Below are 15,982 nucleotides of genomic sequence, written 5' to 3'. Positions count from 1 at the left end.
CATCGCCCGGCTTAAGGTAAAAAAATTTTTTCTTCCTTCTTTTGCTCAGTCTGAGTATTGGGAAGACCCTAACTGCCATCATCCGAAGATCCGGACATTTCCTATAAGGAGTGGGATGGTTTGTGGAGAAGAGGACTTGGGCCACGTGATGTAAGCACAGGAACACATGGCCTTGCGGTTTCCTTCTCCCCCAGCTCTTCACTCAACTCCTAGTTTCTGTTAACATTATCTAGGATTGAAATCCAGATGATTTAACAACCACCTTCAATTAAAAATTTCCCTTTGCACAGCAATAAACATGTAGTTTTCTATTTAGGCCCAAGGACCACGTCACTAGTTTGAGCTAGAAACCAGATAGGTGGGTTGTAAATCCAGACAGCTGCTGGGAGCAGCGGGTAGCATAAGGAGGAAGAAAGGCGTGCCTCTTGAGTTACACAGGGAGGTTGTCAGGAGAAAGGATGGCTCTTCAGAGAAATGGTGAGAAAACCCAGAGGGTCAAGGAAATCATGCTTAGGCTTTTGGCCAGTACCTGAAAAAGGCAGAGGGAAAAGAAGGGTTATACTTTTATGCTTTTTTTACCTAAAGCTTGAAAAAGTGGGCAGGCTTAGCAGTCAGACTTGTAACATCGTATTCTGATCATCTCCTTGTGCTAACCATACAGAACGCCCTAACCCTAACCTATGGCAGGGCAGAATGTAGCTAGGCTGGAAAGCCAAACTGAATCCAGGGAGAAAGAAGGGAAGGCAGAGTCAAGGGAAACACCGGCAGCCTCCAGAGAAGCAAGCCACAAGCCTCATGGTAAAATATAAACTAATAGAAAGGGGTTAGTTTAAACTGTAAGAGCTGGGCTAGTTAATAATAAGCCTGAGCTAATAGGCCAAACAATATGTAACTAATATTAAGCCTCTGAATAGTTATTTTAAAAGTAGTTATGGGACCAGGTGGGATGAGAAAGCTCCGTTAAATCTGCAAAAAACGAGGCAAGGCTATACATACCTATAATCCTAGCATGCTGAAGGTGGAGGCAGGAGATGGGGAGTCTGAGGTCATCCTTGGCTATATAGCTAGTTTGAGGCTAGCCTGTGATACATGAGACACTTTCTCAAAAAGGGGAATGGAGATGGGCAAGGTGTGGTGGCACTTGCTACCCACAACCTGGGAAATTGAGGCAGGAAGATATTGAATCTAGAAGTACTTGGGCTATACAGCAAGACCATCTGGTCTCAAAAAACCAACCAAACAAAGGAGGCTATAGAGATGGCTCATCAGTCAAGAGCACTAGGTACTATTTCATGATCCAGGTTCAATCCCCAGCATCCTCACAACTGTTCACGTCTCCATTTCTAGGTGATCTGATGCACTTTCTGGCCTCTGAGGGTACCAGGTACGCAAATAGTACAGATATACATGTAGGCAAAACACCCATACACATCAAAAAGAATTTTTTTAAAAATAGAATGTGGTAGAACCTCTCCAAATCCCTTAAAACCATAGGCTCAAATCCAAGAAGACACTGTCCAGACAGAAGCAGCAGAACCATTTCTCTAGAACTTCTTCCTGTGTGGTAAGAACAGCTTACCCTCGAAAGACAAGCTCTCCTGATGAGGGCTAACTTATACTGCACGGTCTCCCTTATTTCTGAGAAGGTAGGTAAGGATCTGCAAGTAGGGAAGGTGAGTGAGACAAGCCAGGCATGCAGGCATATACCTGTTATCCCAGCACTTGGCAACAGAAACCGGAGGATCTAGAGTTCAAGGCCAGGCTTGGCACAAAACCTCAAAATACTTAAAAACCAAAATGACAGAAGAGGTGAGGGCCTTTTCAGTAGTACCCCATCGGAGTGAATAAGCACTCCAGTGCCTCCCTTGTACACACCCCAGCAACACATCAGGTATCCTTCTTCCTTGCAACCCATTTGCCCCACTGTCACCCCCTTCTTTTCAATCCACTCTTCTTTGTGTGCTAGGCAAGCACTTTGACACTGAGGTGTCCTCATCCATTTCTCTACCTTTAATAATTTGGTTTTTTTCCCATGGGTCCATATACATGCTTGTTTCTAACTTAAAGCCAGAGGACCCTTCCAATGACCTTTGTCTACTTCTGGTACTATCATTCCTCCTTGTCATGGTCAAGCGTAAGAAACAACCTATATTTACTTCTTCACTTTCTAACTCACTCTTGACAACTAGATTCTTTTCCCCCACCCTCCTTTCTTTCTTTAAGACCTGGACTTTTGTAGCTCAAGTTGGCACTTGGGAAGATGAACAGAGTAATTGCTGTAAGTTTGAGACAAGCCTGGACTAACGTAGTGAGTCCCAGTGCAGCATGAGACTTTATCTCAAATGAAATATGTAAATAAATCTCCTCCATCCACCATTTAAATACCAGTCTTAGGGTGCTGCCTTTAATCCACCCTCTGCTTTAAACATTCAAGATTTTAGAACCAATGTGCTCCAGAGATGTTAATTCCCACCTAAATCTGACTCTGATTAACAGTTCAATATCCAATTACCTAGTAAATGTTCTTTTTGGGTGATTTCTAAGTATTCAAACAAATCTTCCAACTTTTTTTTTTTTTTTTTTGCTTTTTCGAGACAGGGTTTCTCTGTGGTTTTGGAGCCTGTCCTGGAACTAGCTCTTGTAGACCAGGCTGGTCTCGAACTCACAGAGATCCGCCTGCCTCTGCCTCCCAAGAGCTGGGATTAAAGGCGTGCGCCACCACCGCCCGGCCTTCTTCCAACTATTGATACCATCACTCCTCAAGTCCAGGTTTTAGGATGCCTTCATTTCCTCCCTACTCAGGCACAGTCCTGCTCACTTCCTTGCTTTCCAGCAGCTCTGCCAAGGGTCAGACCCCTCTGCCCTCTGTCTGCCTCTGTTCTGTCTGACCTTCACGAGCCTTTACTCACTTTGGAGACAGAGTATGACCTGATTTTACAACTCAGCCTCTCTTCTTCAACTGCACAATAAAGTTCGGACAAGACTGATTCTCGGGGGCTGGAGAGATGGCTAAGTGGTTAAGAGCACCGCCTGCTTGTCTAAAGGTCCTGAATTCAATTCCCAGCAACCACTTGGTGGTTCAAACCATCTTTAATGAGATCTGGTGCCTTCTTCTGGCCTGTAGGCATGCATGTAGACAGAATACTGTATACACAATGAATAAATCTTTAAAAAAAGATTGATTCTCTATGACATGGTTTGTCTTTGTAAATCTGAGCTGTCTGTCCTTTCTGCCTGGAATCCTTCACTTTGGCTTCACTTATTCATCCTGCAGCCTCCCATCAGCCTCCACAGAGCTTTCCAGGATATTCTAACTGCCCAATATTTGCATCTCCATAGCAGCACTGGAGCTAACTCTTAAAGGACCACACAGCACTTAAGCTTTATGTTTCCCAGGACAGAAAGTGATGTTAAATTTCATTCAGTACTGTAAATTGATTTATTTTATGGGCATTTGTGATTTGCCTGCATACATGTCTGTGTGAGGGTGTCAGGTACCCTAGAACTGGAGCTATAGACAGTTGTGAGCTACTATATGGGTGCTGAGAATTGAACCCAGGTCCTCTGCAAGAGCAGTCAGTGCTCTTAACTTTTGTTAAAACACTGAGAGCAAAGTAACCTACTGGAATATAAAGATAAGAGCTGAATGAGCATGCCACTAATGGAGTAGGGGGATATTTTCACAGAACCAGTACTTTTCCCAGACCACTTCCATCTGATGCCAATCAAAACAGAACATTGGCTATTTGGTTTAAAAAGGAAAAAGAAAAAAAGCACAATGTTTGTGCACACACACCAGTTACTTTATGTGCAATGAAGAAATGGGCACAGGGAAATGAAAGAATAGAGAAAACTATACTGTAGTAGTCAGGATGTGATGGAACTAAGTGGTGTATGCCTCTTAATTTCCTGGCCGTCCTGGAACTCGCTCTGTAGACCACCAGGCCTCGAACTCACAGAGATCCGTCTGTCTCTGCCTCCTGAGTGTTTGCACCACCATGCCCAACTGAGGCACTGTTATAAAATAAGAAAAAAAAAAGTACAGTGTGGGCATGTTGGTACACACCTATAACCACAGCACCTGGAGAGCCTGCAGCAAGAGGATCTTAAATTTGAGGGCAGCCTGTGTTATACAATAAGCCTTTCTTAAAAATAAACAGGGCCACCGGTAAGAAGGCTCAGCATATAAAAGCCTTACAATTGAGTTTAATCTCTACGTCTCACATGGTGAAAGAACCAACTCCTGTAAGCTGTCCTGACTTCCGTAAGTACACAATGGCATGTCTGTAGATGTGTGTGTGTACACACACACACACACAGAATAAAAATGAAATAAGGAAATAAACAAGGAGATGGGGGGCAGATATGATCAAACTACATCGATACATGCATAAATTAAAAATACTTAAAAGTACATATTTTAATCTAACTATTTTTATTATGCAATATTATTGACTAAATATTCTAGTTGTATAAATAACCTTTGTGTGTGTGCACACTACACACACACCAGTGCACATGAGGCCAGAGAACAACCATGGGTGCTATTCCCCAGGTGCCATCTACTTTTTTTTTTGAGACAGGGTCTTTCACTGGCCTGTATCTTGCCAATTAGTTACCTTGGCTGACTAGTGAGCCCCAGGAATCTGGCTATTTTTGCCTTCCCAGTGCTAGAATTACAACTCTGTCACTATGTCATTGTCCCCCCTGGTAATTGATGTCAAGTACATGCAAGTACTTTACTGATTGCGTTATCTTCCACAGCTTTCTAAGTAATTCTTATTATCGAAATGACCTGAACGGACTGAAAAAAAAAGAATAGCCAAGCAGGATGTATCAAAATAAATATTTATTAACATTTACCATTTATGTACACCTATAATAGCAAATGTGCAAATATGGACTTAAAATCGTAACACCAAAATAAACATAAGCAAATATTATCAGTGCCACCATCAGGCAATCATGTTAAATGTCTCTTAGATATTGTATTCTTTTTCAAAAAAACTATTCAAAGGCAAAATACCCAGAAACTATTTGCCTCTTAACTTAAAAGTAGCGGTATATGAATATATTTCCATCTTTTTGTCCAGCTAGCAAGTGAGAATCTGTAACTGACCACTTAACCAAAGACCAATTCTGATTAGAGACCGGGGGGAGGAGAGTAGTGCAGTGGCCCAGTGTCAAGTCCCAAACGGCAATCGCCCCAGAAGTCAGGACTGCTGCTGCGGCATGGTCCTTCACATCCCCTTCCAGGAGCCTGAGACAAAGGAAGAGACAATTCAGATCTGATGTCAAAGGCTTTAAAAAGGACCTGAGAGAGTTCTGCAGGAAAGGCACTTCACTGAACATTCATGTTTAATGTCTGGAACCCACATGATAGAAAGAAAAATGATTATTGAAAGTTGATCTCTTAGCCAGGCTGTGGTGGTGCAGGCCTTTAATCCCAGCACTTGGAAGGCAGAAGCAGGCAGATCCCTGTGAGTTTGAGGCCAACCTGGTGGTCTACAGAGTGAGTTCCAAGACAGCCAGGACTACACGGAGAAACACTGTCTTGAAAAACAAAACAACAAAACAAAACAAAAAAAGCTTTGAAGTGCAGGGGCTGGAGATGTGGCTCAGCAGTTAAGAGAACTGGTTGGGCTGCTCTACCAAAGGAATATAGCTTGACTCTCAGCACTCACGGCCATCCTAACTCCAGTTCCAGGGGATCTGACATCTGGCCTCTATGGGCACTGTTAATACCAGGTACAGAGACATATATCCAGGATGGATGTACACATACACTAAAGAAATAAAAACAAAGCAACCCCCCCACCACATCACAAACTTTGGGAAGTGGAGGAGATGGCTTGTTCCATCTAGTCTGTTGTTGTACTAAGAGGAAGGAGAGAAAACACTTATGAATCTAATAAATCACCACATAAGCGTCTACTGATCAGACTTGGGAGCCTTGGTTTTTCCTGGCAGCCCCAAGCAGTGGCAGGAGTGAGACCATAAATACACCTGTGCCAAGTTACAATCACCTTTTTCACCAATCAGGATTCAGGGATTAGGGGCTTTCCCTATATGCCCCGTCATTATCAACCAGCACAGAATGTTCAACCAATTAGATCCATTTGTTCTTTCTGTTAGGAACAGCCATAATGTCTTAGAGAACTAAGGGGCAAGTTTCTATTGTTTAATGAGGAGGTGGGCCAACCACTGGAAAGGTCTCAGCTCCCCTAGGGTCTGGGAACCTGAACTTTATTTCACCCTAGAGGTAAGATGGAGTCTGAAGTCAGACTGGCAGTACTTAAGCCAAGGTGCTTTTCTCTGCTCCCTTCAGGCTCAAACGCTGAAAAGTATTAGCTGCTTTCCCAGAGGGTCTGGGTTTGACTTCCACCACCCACATGGTACCTCACCATTATCTTTAAGTCCAGTCCTATTTAATCCCATACTGATGGGACATCAGGAACTAGGGAGACTAAACAGGGTCTCTCTTTGTAGTCCCGGTTGTCCTGGAACTTGCTATATATATAGCCAAGACTGACCTTAAACTCACAGAGATCCTCCTGTTTCTGACTCCCAGTGGGATTAAAGACATGCACCATTGTATTTAGGGTTTGTAGCCACTGAGCCATCTCCCCAGCTCGGTGGTAGAGATCCTGAACCCAGGGCATCAGACACACTAAGCAAGTCAGAACACACACACTGAGCAACTCAACAGCCTTTAGCATCTCATGGGTCTAGTAACACAAAAGTACTGGTTTTGTATCTGCAGTGTCTTCCAAAACACCCAACCCTTGAACAGCAGTCACACACTCACCTTCCAGCTTGCCCTTGAGGAAGGCAGCACAGCAGAATGCCCACACTCTGAGCCGTCTTAGGGTTAATCACCAGAAGCTGAAACACGGGGCTTCCAAAGGCCTGGCTCTCTTTGGCACAAGGATGACTCAGAACAACAAATAGGAGCCCCTGATGTAGGAGAGAAATAACCAATCAGACCACCAAGAGAAAGTTTGGGGGTGGTGACAAAACCAAAGCAAAAGGAATGATCACCAGATTCTTCAATATGAGGATATGCTGAGAGGATCTCCACAGTAGACCTCGGCCAGTCCTGTCATCCTGAATCCAGCTGACTCAGTTTCCTTACTTTAGCTACACCTCGTGCCATCCATTTAGGAAAAGGCTAGCACAGGGAAGGAGGTCATAGAGACATAGCATTCTGGAAGTAACCCACTAAAGACCCTTGTTTAATAGGACACCGACTAGTAGTAATTAGTACATATCAAATAAACCAATTAGTTAAATGAAAAACAGGTAAATTCTAGAAACAAATTCAACCTTCTTAAAAGATTATAAAAGCCAGGTTCAAGATTTTGTGACAGCCTGACCTACATATTGAATTCCAGATCAACCAGAGCTATCTTGTGATTTTTTTTTCCCTTTTCCTTTTTAAGTAGTTGGGGATTTAAAAAATATGAATAAAATTCACAGCTTAGAATGTGCGTCTTTATATCATACAGGTAGAATATGAGACAAGTAATCACATACACCTATTTTTATTCTTAAACTTCAAAAAGAGCAAACAGGTTAGGAATGTAGCTCAGTCAATAGAGTGTCTATCATGTGCTAGTAATCCCAGCACTGGAGAGGTAGAAGCAGGGGGATCATAGCTCAACGTCATTTTATTCAATACATAGGGAGTTTCAGGCTAGCCTAGGCTACACATGAGACCCTGTCTCCAAACAAAGCAAAGCAAAGCACACTGTCATCCAATCTGACAATGGCGACTACCACTGCTCTCACTAGAGAGACCAACAGAGTACAAATAAACACCAAGCACCCAGATCACTACTCACCATCTCAGAATAGGCGCTGTGACAGACCGAAGCTTGGTAAGAGTCATCAACGTGTACCTTTTTCAGGAGTTGGCCAGTTTTTAAGTTCCTTAGAGATCAAAATAAATGAGATGATTACATTCTTTCAGTGAAATGATTTTCACATCATACACTTTTCTCCACTGTTTGAAGTAAGGCACCACTAATGCAGCTTAGGCTGCCCTCAAACTTGAGCTCTTTGGACCTCACAGTCTCTCAATGCAGGTTATGGCAGGCCTGCACCACCATGCCTGGTTCCTCATTTGTTACAAACTATTTTGGGAGATGGCAAAAAGAAATCAATAAGGGACAGAGCATCGTATTTTTGTTTAGCCACACTTTATACACAACTTTTTGATTTCTGAGATAAGGTCTCACTAAGTGGCCCTGCCTAGTCTAGAATTTTCTATGTAGGTCAAGCTGGCTTCAAATTCACACCTGCCTCTACCTCCTGAGTGCTAGGACTAAGGACATTCACCACTATGCCCAGCACTTTATACACCCTTATTAAAAGTATAATGACAGGTTAATTTTGCCAAAAATTGAACTTGATACTTGGGTGAACTCTGTAACACCACCGTGGAGAATCTCTCTACAATCTACTCAACCTATTCCACCATCTCCCTGTGTTTGGAATTAAGCCAGCTACAAGTAACGCCACTCGACATTATGACTTTTCTCCCCCCACCTGCCCCTTGGCCAGATGGTGGTGTTGCACACTTTTAATTCCATCACTTGGGAGGCAAAGGCAAGCAGATCTTTTTGAGTTTGTGGCCAACTTGATCTACAAAGCAAGTTCCAGGAAAGCCAATGCTACACAGAGAAACCCTGTCTCAAAAAACTAAATAAAGAAATAAAAAATGGGGCTGGAGAGATGGCTCAGAAGTTAAGAGCACTGGTTGCTCTTCCAGAGGTCCTGAGTTTAATTCCCAGCAACCACATGGTGGCTCACAACCATCTGTACTGAGATCTGGCTCCCTCCTCTGGCGTGCGTGCATACATCAAGGCAGAATGTTGTATACATAATAAATAAATAAATCTAAAGAAAAAAGAAATATCCCTATTCTTAAAAAAAAAAAATGTTTTGCCCCCCACCAATCTTCATACACACACTGTGTATGCCTGCTTGTCTGTATTTATGACACTTGTATGCAGTGCCAGCAGAGGCCAGAAGAGGGCACTGGATCCGTTGGAAGAGAAGTTATAGGCAGCTGTGAGCTTCCTGACTGGAAGTGATCTATAAGAGTTATGTCTCCAGTTTGTGTTCACTCTTGTTATGCTAATATTTCCCACTGAGAATGACCACATTACCAAATTACACTTTAAAAAAATTTATAGCTATGTCTGTATTTTACTTATTCATATCAGCGCTAGTCCAAAATAATGGCATGAGCACAGATTCAACACAATGCCCATCAAAATCGCAGCAAAATTCTTCAAAGAACGGTCCTCAACTTCATATGGAAAAGCAAAAAACTCAGAATATCCAAAACAATCCTGTACAACAAAATAACTTCTGGAGGCATCACAATCCCTGACTTCAAACTCTACTACAGAGCTACAGTACTGAAAACAGCCTGGTATTGGCATAAGAACAGACAGGAGGACCAATAGAACCAAATAGAAGACCCAGAGATCAATCCACACATCTTTGAACACCTGATCTTTGATAAAGAAGTAAAAAATATCAAATGGAAAAAAGTATATTTAACAAGTGGTGCTGGCATAACTGGATATCAACATGTAGAAAAATGAAAATAGACCCATATCTATTACCATGCACAAAACTCAAGTCCAAATGGATCAAAGACCTCAACATAAAGCCAGCCACACTGAACCTTATAGAAGAGAAAGTGGGGCGTACACTTGAACACATTGGCACAGGGAACCACTTCCTAAATATAACCCCAGCAGCACAGACACTGAGAGAAATAATCAATAAATGGAACCTCCTGAAACTGAAAAGCTTCTGTAAAGCAAAAAACATGGTCAACAAAACAAAACGACAGCCTACAGAATGGGAAAAGATCTTCACTAACCCCACATCAGACAGAGGTCTGATCTCCAAAATATACAAAGAACTCAAGAAACTGGACACCAAAAGATCACATAATCCAATAAAAAAAATGGAGTGAAGACCTAAACAGAGAACTCTCAACAGAGGAATCTAAAATGGCTGAAAGACACTTAAAAAGGAAATGTTCAACATCCTTAGTCATCAGAGAAATGCAAATCAAAACAACTATGAGATTCCATCTTACACCTGTAAGAATGGCCAAGATCAAAATCACTGATGACAACTTATGCTGGAGAGGTTGTGGGGAAAAGGGAACACTTCTGCATTGCTGGTGGGAATGCAAGCTGGTAAAACCCCTTTGGATGTCAGTGTGGTGATTTCGCAGAAAATTAGGAAACAACTTTCCTCAAGACCCAGTAATACCACTTTTGGGTATATATCCAAAGGATGCTCAATCGTGCCACAAGGACATGTGCTCAACTATGTTCATAGCAGCATTGTCTGTCATAGCCAGAACCTGGAAACAACCTAAATGCCCCTCGATCGAAGAATGGATAAGAAAAATGTGGTATATTTACACAATGGAGTACTACAGAGAGGAAATAAATAACGACAGCTTGAATTTAAAAAAAAAATGGATGGAGCTAGAAAACATTATTTGAGTGAGGTAACCCAGACACAGAAAGACAATTATCACATGCACTCACTCATAGGTGTTTTTTTAAAATATTTTATTTATTTATTATGTATATAATATTCTGTCTGTGTTTATGTCTGTAGGCCAGAAGAGGGCACCAGACCTCATTACAGATGGTTGTGAGCCACCATGTGGTTGCTGGGAATTGAACTCAGGTAATGCTCTTAACCACTGAGCCATCTCTCCAGCCCTCTCATAGGTGTTTTTTTTTTTTTTTTTTTTTTTTAACATAAAGCAAAGAACAAAATCCCAGAGAACTTAGACAACAATGAGAACACTAAGAGAGACTTACATAGACCTAATCTATATGGGAAGTAGAAAAAGACAAGATCTCCTGAGTAAATTGGGAACATGGGAACCTTAAGGGAGGGGAGAGCCAGGGAGGGGCACAGAGAAAAATGTAGAGCTCAATAAAAATAAAAAAAGATTTCTTTTTCACAGATCTGGGTTTATTTTCTTCTGAGAGTAGAAAAGAGAAAACTACAGTCATGTTTGCAGTCTCTTTCTCTGGGGCAGGCTCTTTCCATGTATCCAGTCGTGATCAAATTAGCATTTTCCCCTCAACCTCCTGTTTTCTTGGATTACAGCTACGTAGCACCATACCCTGCCCAGGCCCAGCATATCTAACCTTCACCACTCTATACAAACAGAAGCATATTAGCATATATAGATGAGTACCTAGAGTGAAAGCTTACCAGATCACAATGTTGTTCACAGTAGTGGTGCCAAGCAGAGCATCCTGTATCCCTTGGACTTCAGCAAAAGTCAGTATAGTCTCATCAGGGGGCATCAAAAGCTGTTCATCTTTGCTACTGTATTTAAAACAGTACTCAGAATCACTTTTTGAGCCAAAACAGTTTCTAAGTAGTCCTATACATTACTGTACTACGTACAATAAACATTAAACAAACAGCAGAAAAAGGTTGTAACCAGAAGACATGTGTTCTACATTTTCTATGATGAACACATTTTCTTACCTCATGACTTTCTGGACACATTATTTAGCTCACAGACATTCTGTTTAAATCTATTCTTTTCCATTCCTACCTCAATGAATGTAGTACCAATTATGCAAGTGACCTACTCTGAAAACTGACATTATTATGGCCTCCTCTTGAGGCACTCATTCATCATTTAGTAGGTTTAGAGACTCTGTAGGCTCATTTCTCACAAACTTGTCTTCTTTCCTTGGCCACCAACACTTTCCTGGGGATTGTTTGATTTGAGCCAGAGTCATATGTCCAGATGACTGGACAGCAGACCTAAACTCACATCAATTCTCCCAAATGCTGGAATTAGAGGTGTGTACCACCACAGGTGGTTCACTTTATTAATTTAAGGAATCACTTGTCTCTTGCCTAGATTACCATGTCAGTTCAGGGGTAACTATGACAAATAATATGCTTGCCTTCAGTTACGAGGAATAACAAAATAGTAAGTACAGCAAGATATTCTTTTTTTTTTTTTTTTTTTTTTTGGTTGTTCGAGACAGGGTTTCTCTGTAGCTTTGGAGCCTGTCCTGGAACTCCCTTTGTAGACCAGGCTGGCCTCGAACTCACAGAGATCCGCCTGCCTCTGCCTCCCGAGTGCTGGGATTAAAGGCGTGCGCCACCACCGCCCGGCAGCAGGATATTCCCTTATTCCCTTAATATTGTCCAGGGTTCAATCCCCAGGACTAAAGTAAACAAAGTAGGAAAAAAGTGCATGCTATGATAGGATATGCTCCAAAGAGAGAACCAATTATGATCTTTGGTTCAGGTTCCTGTGTGCTATTGAACAAGCATGCAGATCTAGAGCATGAGTGGCTTAGAGCTTGCTACTCATGGTCAGTGGGCAATGAACATGAAAGAGTATGTGGTACAAGGCACTTCTAATACTTAAGGGACGCACACAAATTTCAAAGAAAGCCAAAGAGAGAGCAAACTACATTTGCTGAGCTTCTCCACTCCACAGACTTCTACCTCTTTAAGCCTGCTTGTTGGTTAAAATGTGGCATCAAAACCATTCTTGCTACATGTGGCAGTTTGAATGTAATTAGCCCCCACAAGCTCATAGAAGTGGCACTATTGGGAGGTATGGCTTTGTCGAAATGGGTATGGTCTTACTGGAGGAAGTATGTCACTACGGGGGCAGGCTTTGAGGTTTCCTTTGCTCAGGATATCACCTAGTGTTTTAGTCAAATTACTATTGCCCGCAAGATGAAGGACTCTCAGTTACTACTCCAGTACCAAGTTTGCCTGCATGCTGCCATGCTCCCTGTCATGATGATAATGGACTGAACTTCTGAAACTGTAAGTGAGCCACCTAATTAAATGTATTCCTTATAAGACTTGCCGTGGTCATGGTGTCTCTTCATAACAATAAAAACCCTAAGACCAGGGACTGGGATACTACTGTGACAGGCCCGACCATGTTTTTGATGGAATAAATATGGACCTTGGGACTGTAGATTAGAAAAGTTGAAAGCTTTAAACGCTTCTTAGCAGGCCGTACTAGTAGGAGCATGGAAGACGTTGGTGTTGAATGAGATTTGATAAACTGGGGGCGGGGGTGGCTTGCCCAATAGGTAACAGAAGAAAAGAATTGTAGTATGTTGCCTAGAGATCATTCTTGTGATATTTTGAAGACAGTGACTGCTTTTTGCCCTTGTTTCAAGAGCTAACCTGAGGCTAAAGTGAAGAATTTTGGATGAATTCCCTTAGCAGAGGAAATCTCAAAACAGCCTAGTATACACTATTGTGTGGTTATTAGTGGTAACTCCAATGAAGATTTATAATGAATTACAAAATGTAAAATTTAAGAAGAGAACACCAAACAGTAGAATGGAACTAAATCCTAGGTTCAAGGAGACAAACAGATTAAGAAATGGAATACAGGGAGTGATGACCTCAGGGCAAGATCCCACCCAGCTAACTTTTCAAATTGTAGAAAGGAACTAAAGAAAAGCTTAGAGCGAGGTATGGTAGGGCACACCTTTAATTACAGCACTGGGAAGGCAGAAGCTGTCAGATCTCTGAGTCTGAGGCCAGTCTGATCTACATAGCGCGTTTCAGAACAGTAAAGCTTAGGCAGTGAAGGACAGAAAGCTGGTGAAGATGTAATTGCACGAGGGTGCCATGTTCCAGCCACAGCAAGCAGAACTTGGCAGATTTGGCCACATGGTTCTGGCTTTAGAGTACAGGTAGAAGAAAAGGGATGTGGAATATTCCTCTGCAACTAAGGAATGTCACTGAGATCAGGCATGTGCCAGGGGTGCCCTGAATGAAGGCTTAAAGAGGCCAGTGTGTGAAGCTATGAAGGAGAAGGCTGGATTGCCTTGGAGACCACAAGATGATAGAGATGCCAGAGCCATGGGACACATGCCAAGGAAAGTTGCTTACAGGGAGTGGAACCAGCCCAAAAAGTGTGTTGTAGTCAGCAAAGACAAAAGGAATTGGAAATGTGAAGAGCACTTTGACATCACACATGGAAATGCAGAGTTTGAAATTTCCCCAGCTGACTTGTGGTCTTACTTTGGTCCAGTATTTCCTCGCTATGCTCCCTTTCCTACGTTTTGGAATGGTAATATATATCCTATGTGTATATGTTTGAAGAATGGGATCTGCTTTTTGATTTTGATTTTTACAGGGTATTACAATGAACAGATTGCATGAATCTCAGAAGAGACTTTGAACTTTAAAACACTGTTAAAACTGTGATAAGACTGGGGATTTTGAAGTTGAACTAAATGCATTTTGTATGATGATACTGTTACAAGTTTTTGGGAGCTAGCAAGTGGAATGTGGTAGTTTGAATGTATAGCTGACTCCTATAAGTTCATAGGCAGTGGCACTATTAAGAGGCGTGGCTTTGTTGGAATGGGTATAACCTTACTGGAGGAAGTGTGTCACTGTGGGAGCAGGCCTTGAGGTTCCTATGCTCAGGATACCGCCACTGTCTTAGTCGACTTCTTGCTGCCTCAGCTACTACTCCAGCACCATGTCTACCTGCATGTCTCCATGCTCCCTGTCATGATGATAACGGATAGAACCTATGCAACTATAAGCCACCCCAATTAAATGTTTTCCTTTAAGAGTTGCCGTGGTCTTGGTCTCTTCACGGCTACAGAAACCCTAACAAGGCACTATTAGACCTATATCATAGAAAAATCAGGATCCTAGCCATCTACTTTCCCTGAAGCCTGGGGGAAAAATGTCTCTTTACAGAATAGTGAAGACCAACCAATGCTTTTCTTACCCTCCATCTTCGGCAAATGTCATGATTTGTACTTGTTGACTGCAAAAGGTTCCAATGCTACTAACCAGTCTTCTCTTTGTTAGGCCAAGCACAGCTTTTATATTTCCAGATTTCAGTAATACTTGCTTTTCACTTTCATCCCCAGAGGAACACAGCAATGCCCTAAACAAAAAGCAAAGACAATTGGGGAGAAGCCAGGAATAAGCAGTGAGCTATAAGGAAATGAGCACAAATTCTAAATACCAACTTCAAAGACATCAGTCTACACGCGGTTTTATCTCTTAAGGATTCTATCCTACTTGTGTCTCAGCCAAAGATGTCAGTGCACACATAGTTTAAGGATTTTAATGTGTGGGGGTGTGCACATACATGTGGATATAAATCCTGGTGCCTAAAGACAAGAAGAGGGCTTAGAGTCTCTCAGAGCTGACACTACAGGTGTCTGAAGAGCATCTGGCTTATTATGTGGGTGCTATATTCTGAACTGCTAAGCCATCTCTCCAGTCGCTAGAATTTTTTAAGACAAAGTTTCACTATGCAGCCCTGACAGGCTCTGAACTTGCTATGTAGATCAAGGTAGCTTTAAACTCAAGAGATTTGCTTGCCTCTGTCTCCTAAGTACTAAGATTAAAAGCTTGTGTTACCATGCTCAGCTAGATTAAAACAAACAAAAACCCAAAATACAAAACAAACAAAAAATCCACAGATCTTCTTTTAGAAATAAATTCAGATTCCCCTTTTAAATTTTTTGAAACAGTGATTCATGTACTTCAGGCTGCCTTAAAACTCACAATCCTCCCTCAGCTTTACAAGCATTAGGAGTGTTGTGTGTCACCATGCCTGGATCTACCTTTCTCTCTCATTTATTTTTATTTTATATGTGTTAGTGGTTTGCCTGCCAGAGTGTCTGTATGACAGTGTTGGATCCCCTGGAACTGGAACTACAGACAGTTGTGAGCTGCCATGTGGGTGCTGAGAACTGAACCCAAGTCCTCTGCAAGAACAGTTAGAGCTCTTAACCACTGAGCCACCTCTCCTCCACCACCTGGATCTCTCTCTTTTTTAAAAAAAAAATTTGAGACAGGGTTTCTCTGTAGTTTTTTTTTTTTTGGTTCCTGTCCTGGAACTACCTCTTGTAGATCAGGCTGGCCTTGAACTCACAGAGATCCG

General features: G+C 42.0%; 1 protein-coding gene across 2 annotated transcripts in view; it reads right to left on the bottom strand.

Moving 5' to 3' along the window:
- Window positions 1–4,876: 4,876 nt before the first annotated feature.
- The window catches only part of Palb2 (partner and localizer of BRCA2), a 28,840-nt gene continuing 17,734 nt past the window's right edge, over window positions 4,877–15,982 (bottom strand). For both annotated transcript variants that reach the window (XM_057777918.1, XM_057777919.1), the window contains 5 exons: window positions 14,813–14,974; window positions 11,272–11,388; window positions 7,845–7,932; window positions 6,809–6,957; window positions 4,877–5,260 (listed from right to left, as the gene is read on the bottom strand). In XM_057777918.1, coding sequence (XP_057633901.1) covers window positions 5,050–5,260; window positions 6,809–6,957; window positions 7,845–7,932; window positions 11,272–11,388; window positions 14,813–14,974 — 727 coding nt within the window. In that variant the 3' untranslated portion in view covers window positions 4,877–5,049. The remainder of the gene's footprint in view (window positions 5,261–6,808; window positions 6,958–7,844; window positions 7,933–11,271; window positions 11,389–14,812; window positions 14,975–15,982) is intronic.

Source organism: Chionomys nivalis, chromosome 8 (genome assembly GCF_950005125.1).
Source record: "Chionomys nivalis chromosome 8, mChiNiv1.1, whole genome shotgun sequence".
Classification (NCBI taxonomy): domain Eukaryota; kingdom Metazoa; phylum Chordata; class Mammalia; order Rodentia; family Cricetidae; genus Chionomys; species Chionomys nivalis.
This window is presented reverse-complemented; position numbering and strand designations above follow the sequence as displayed.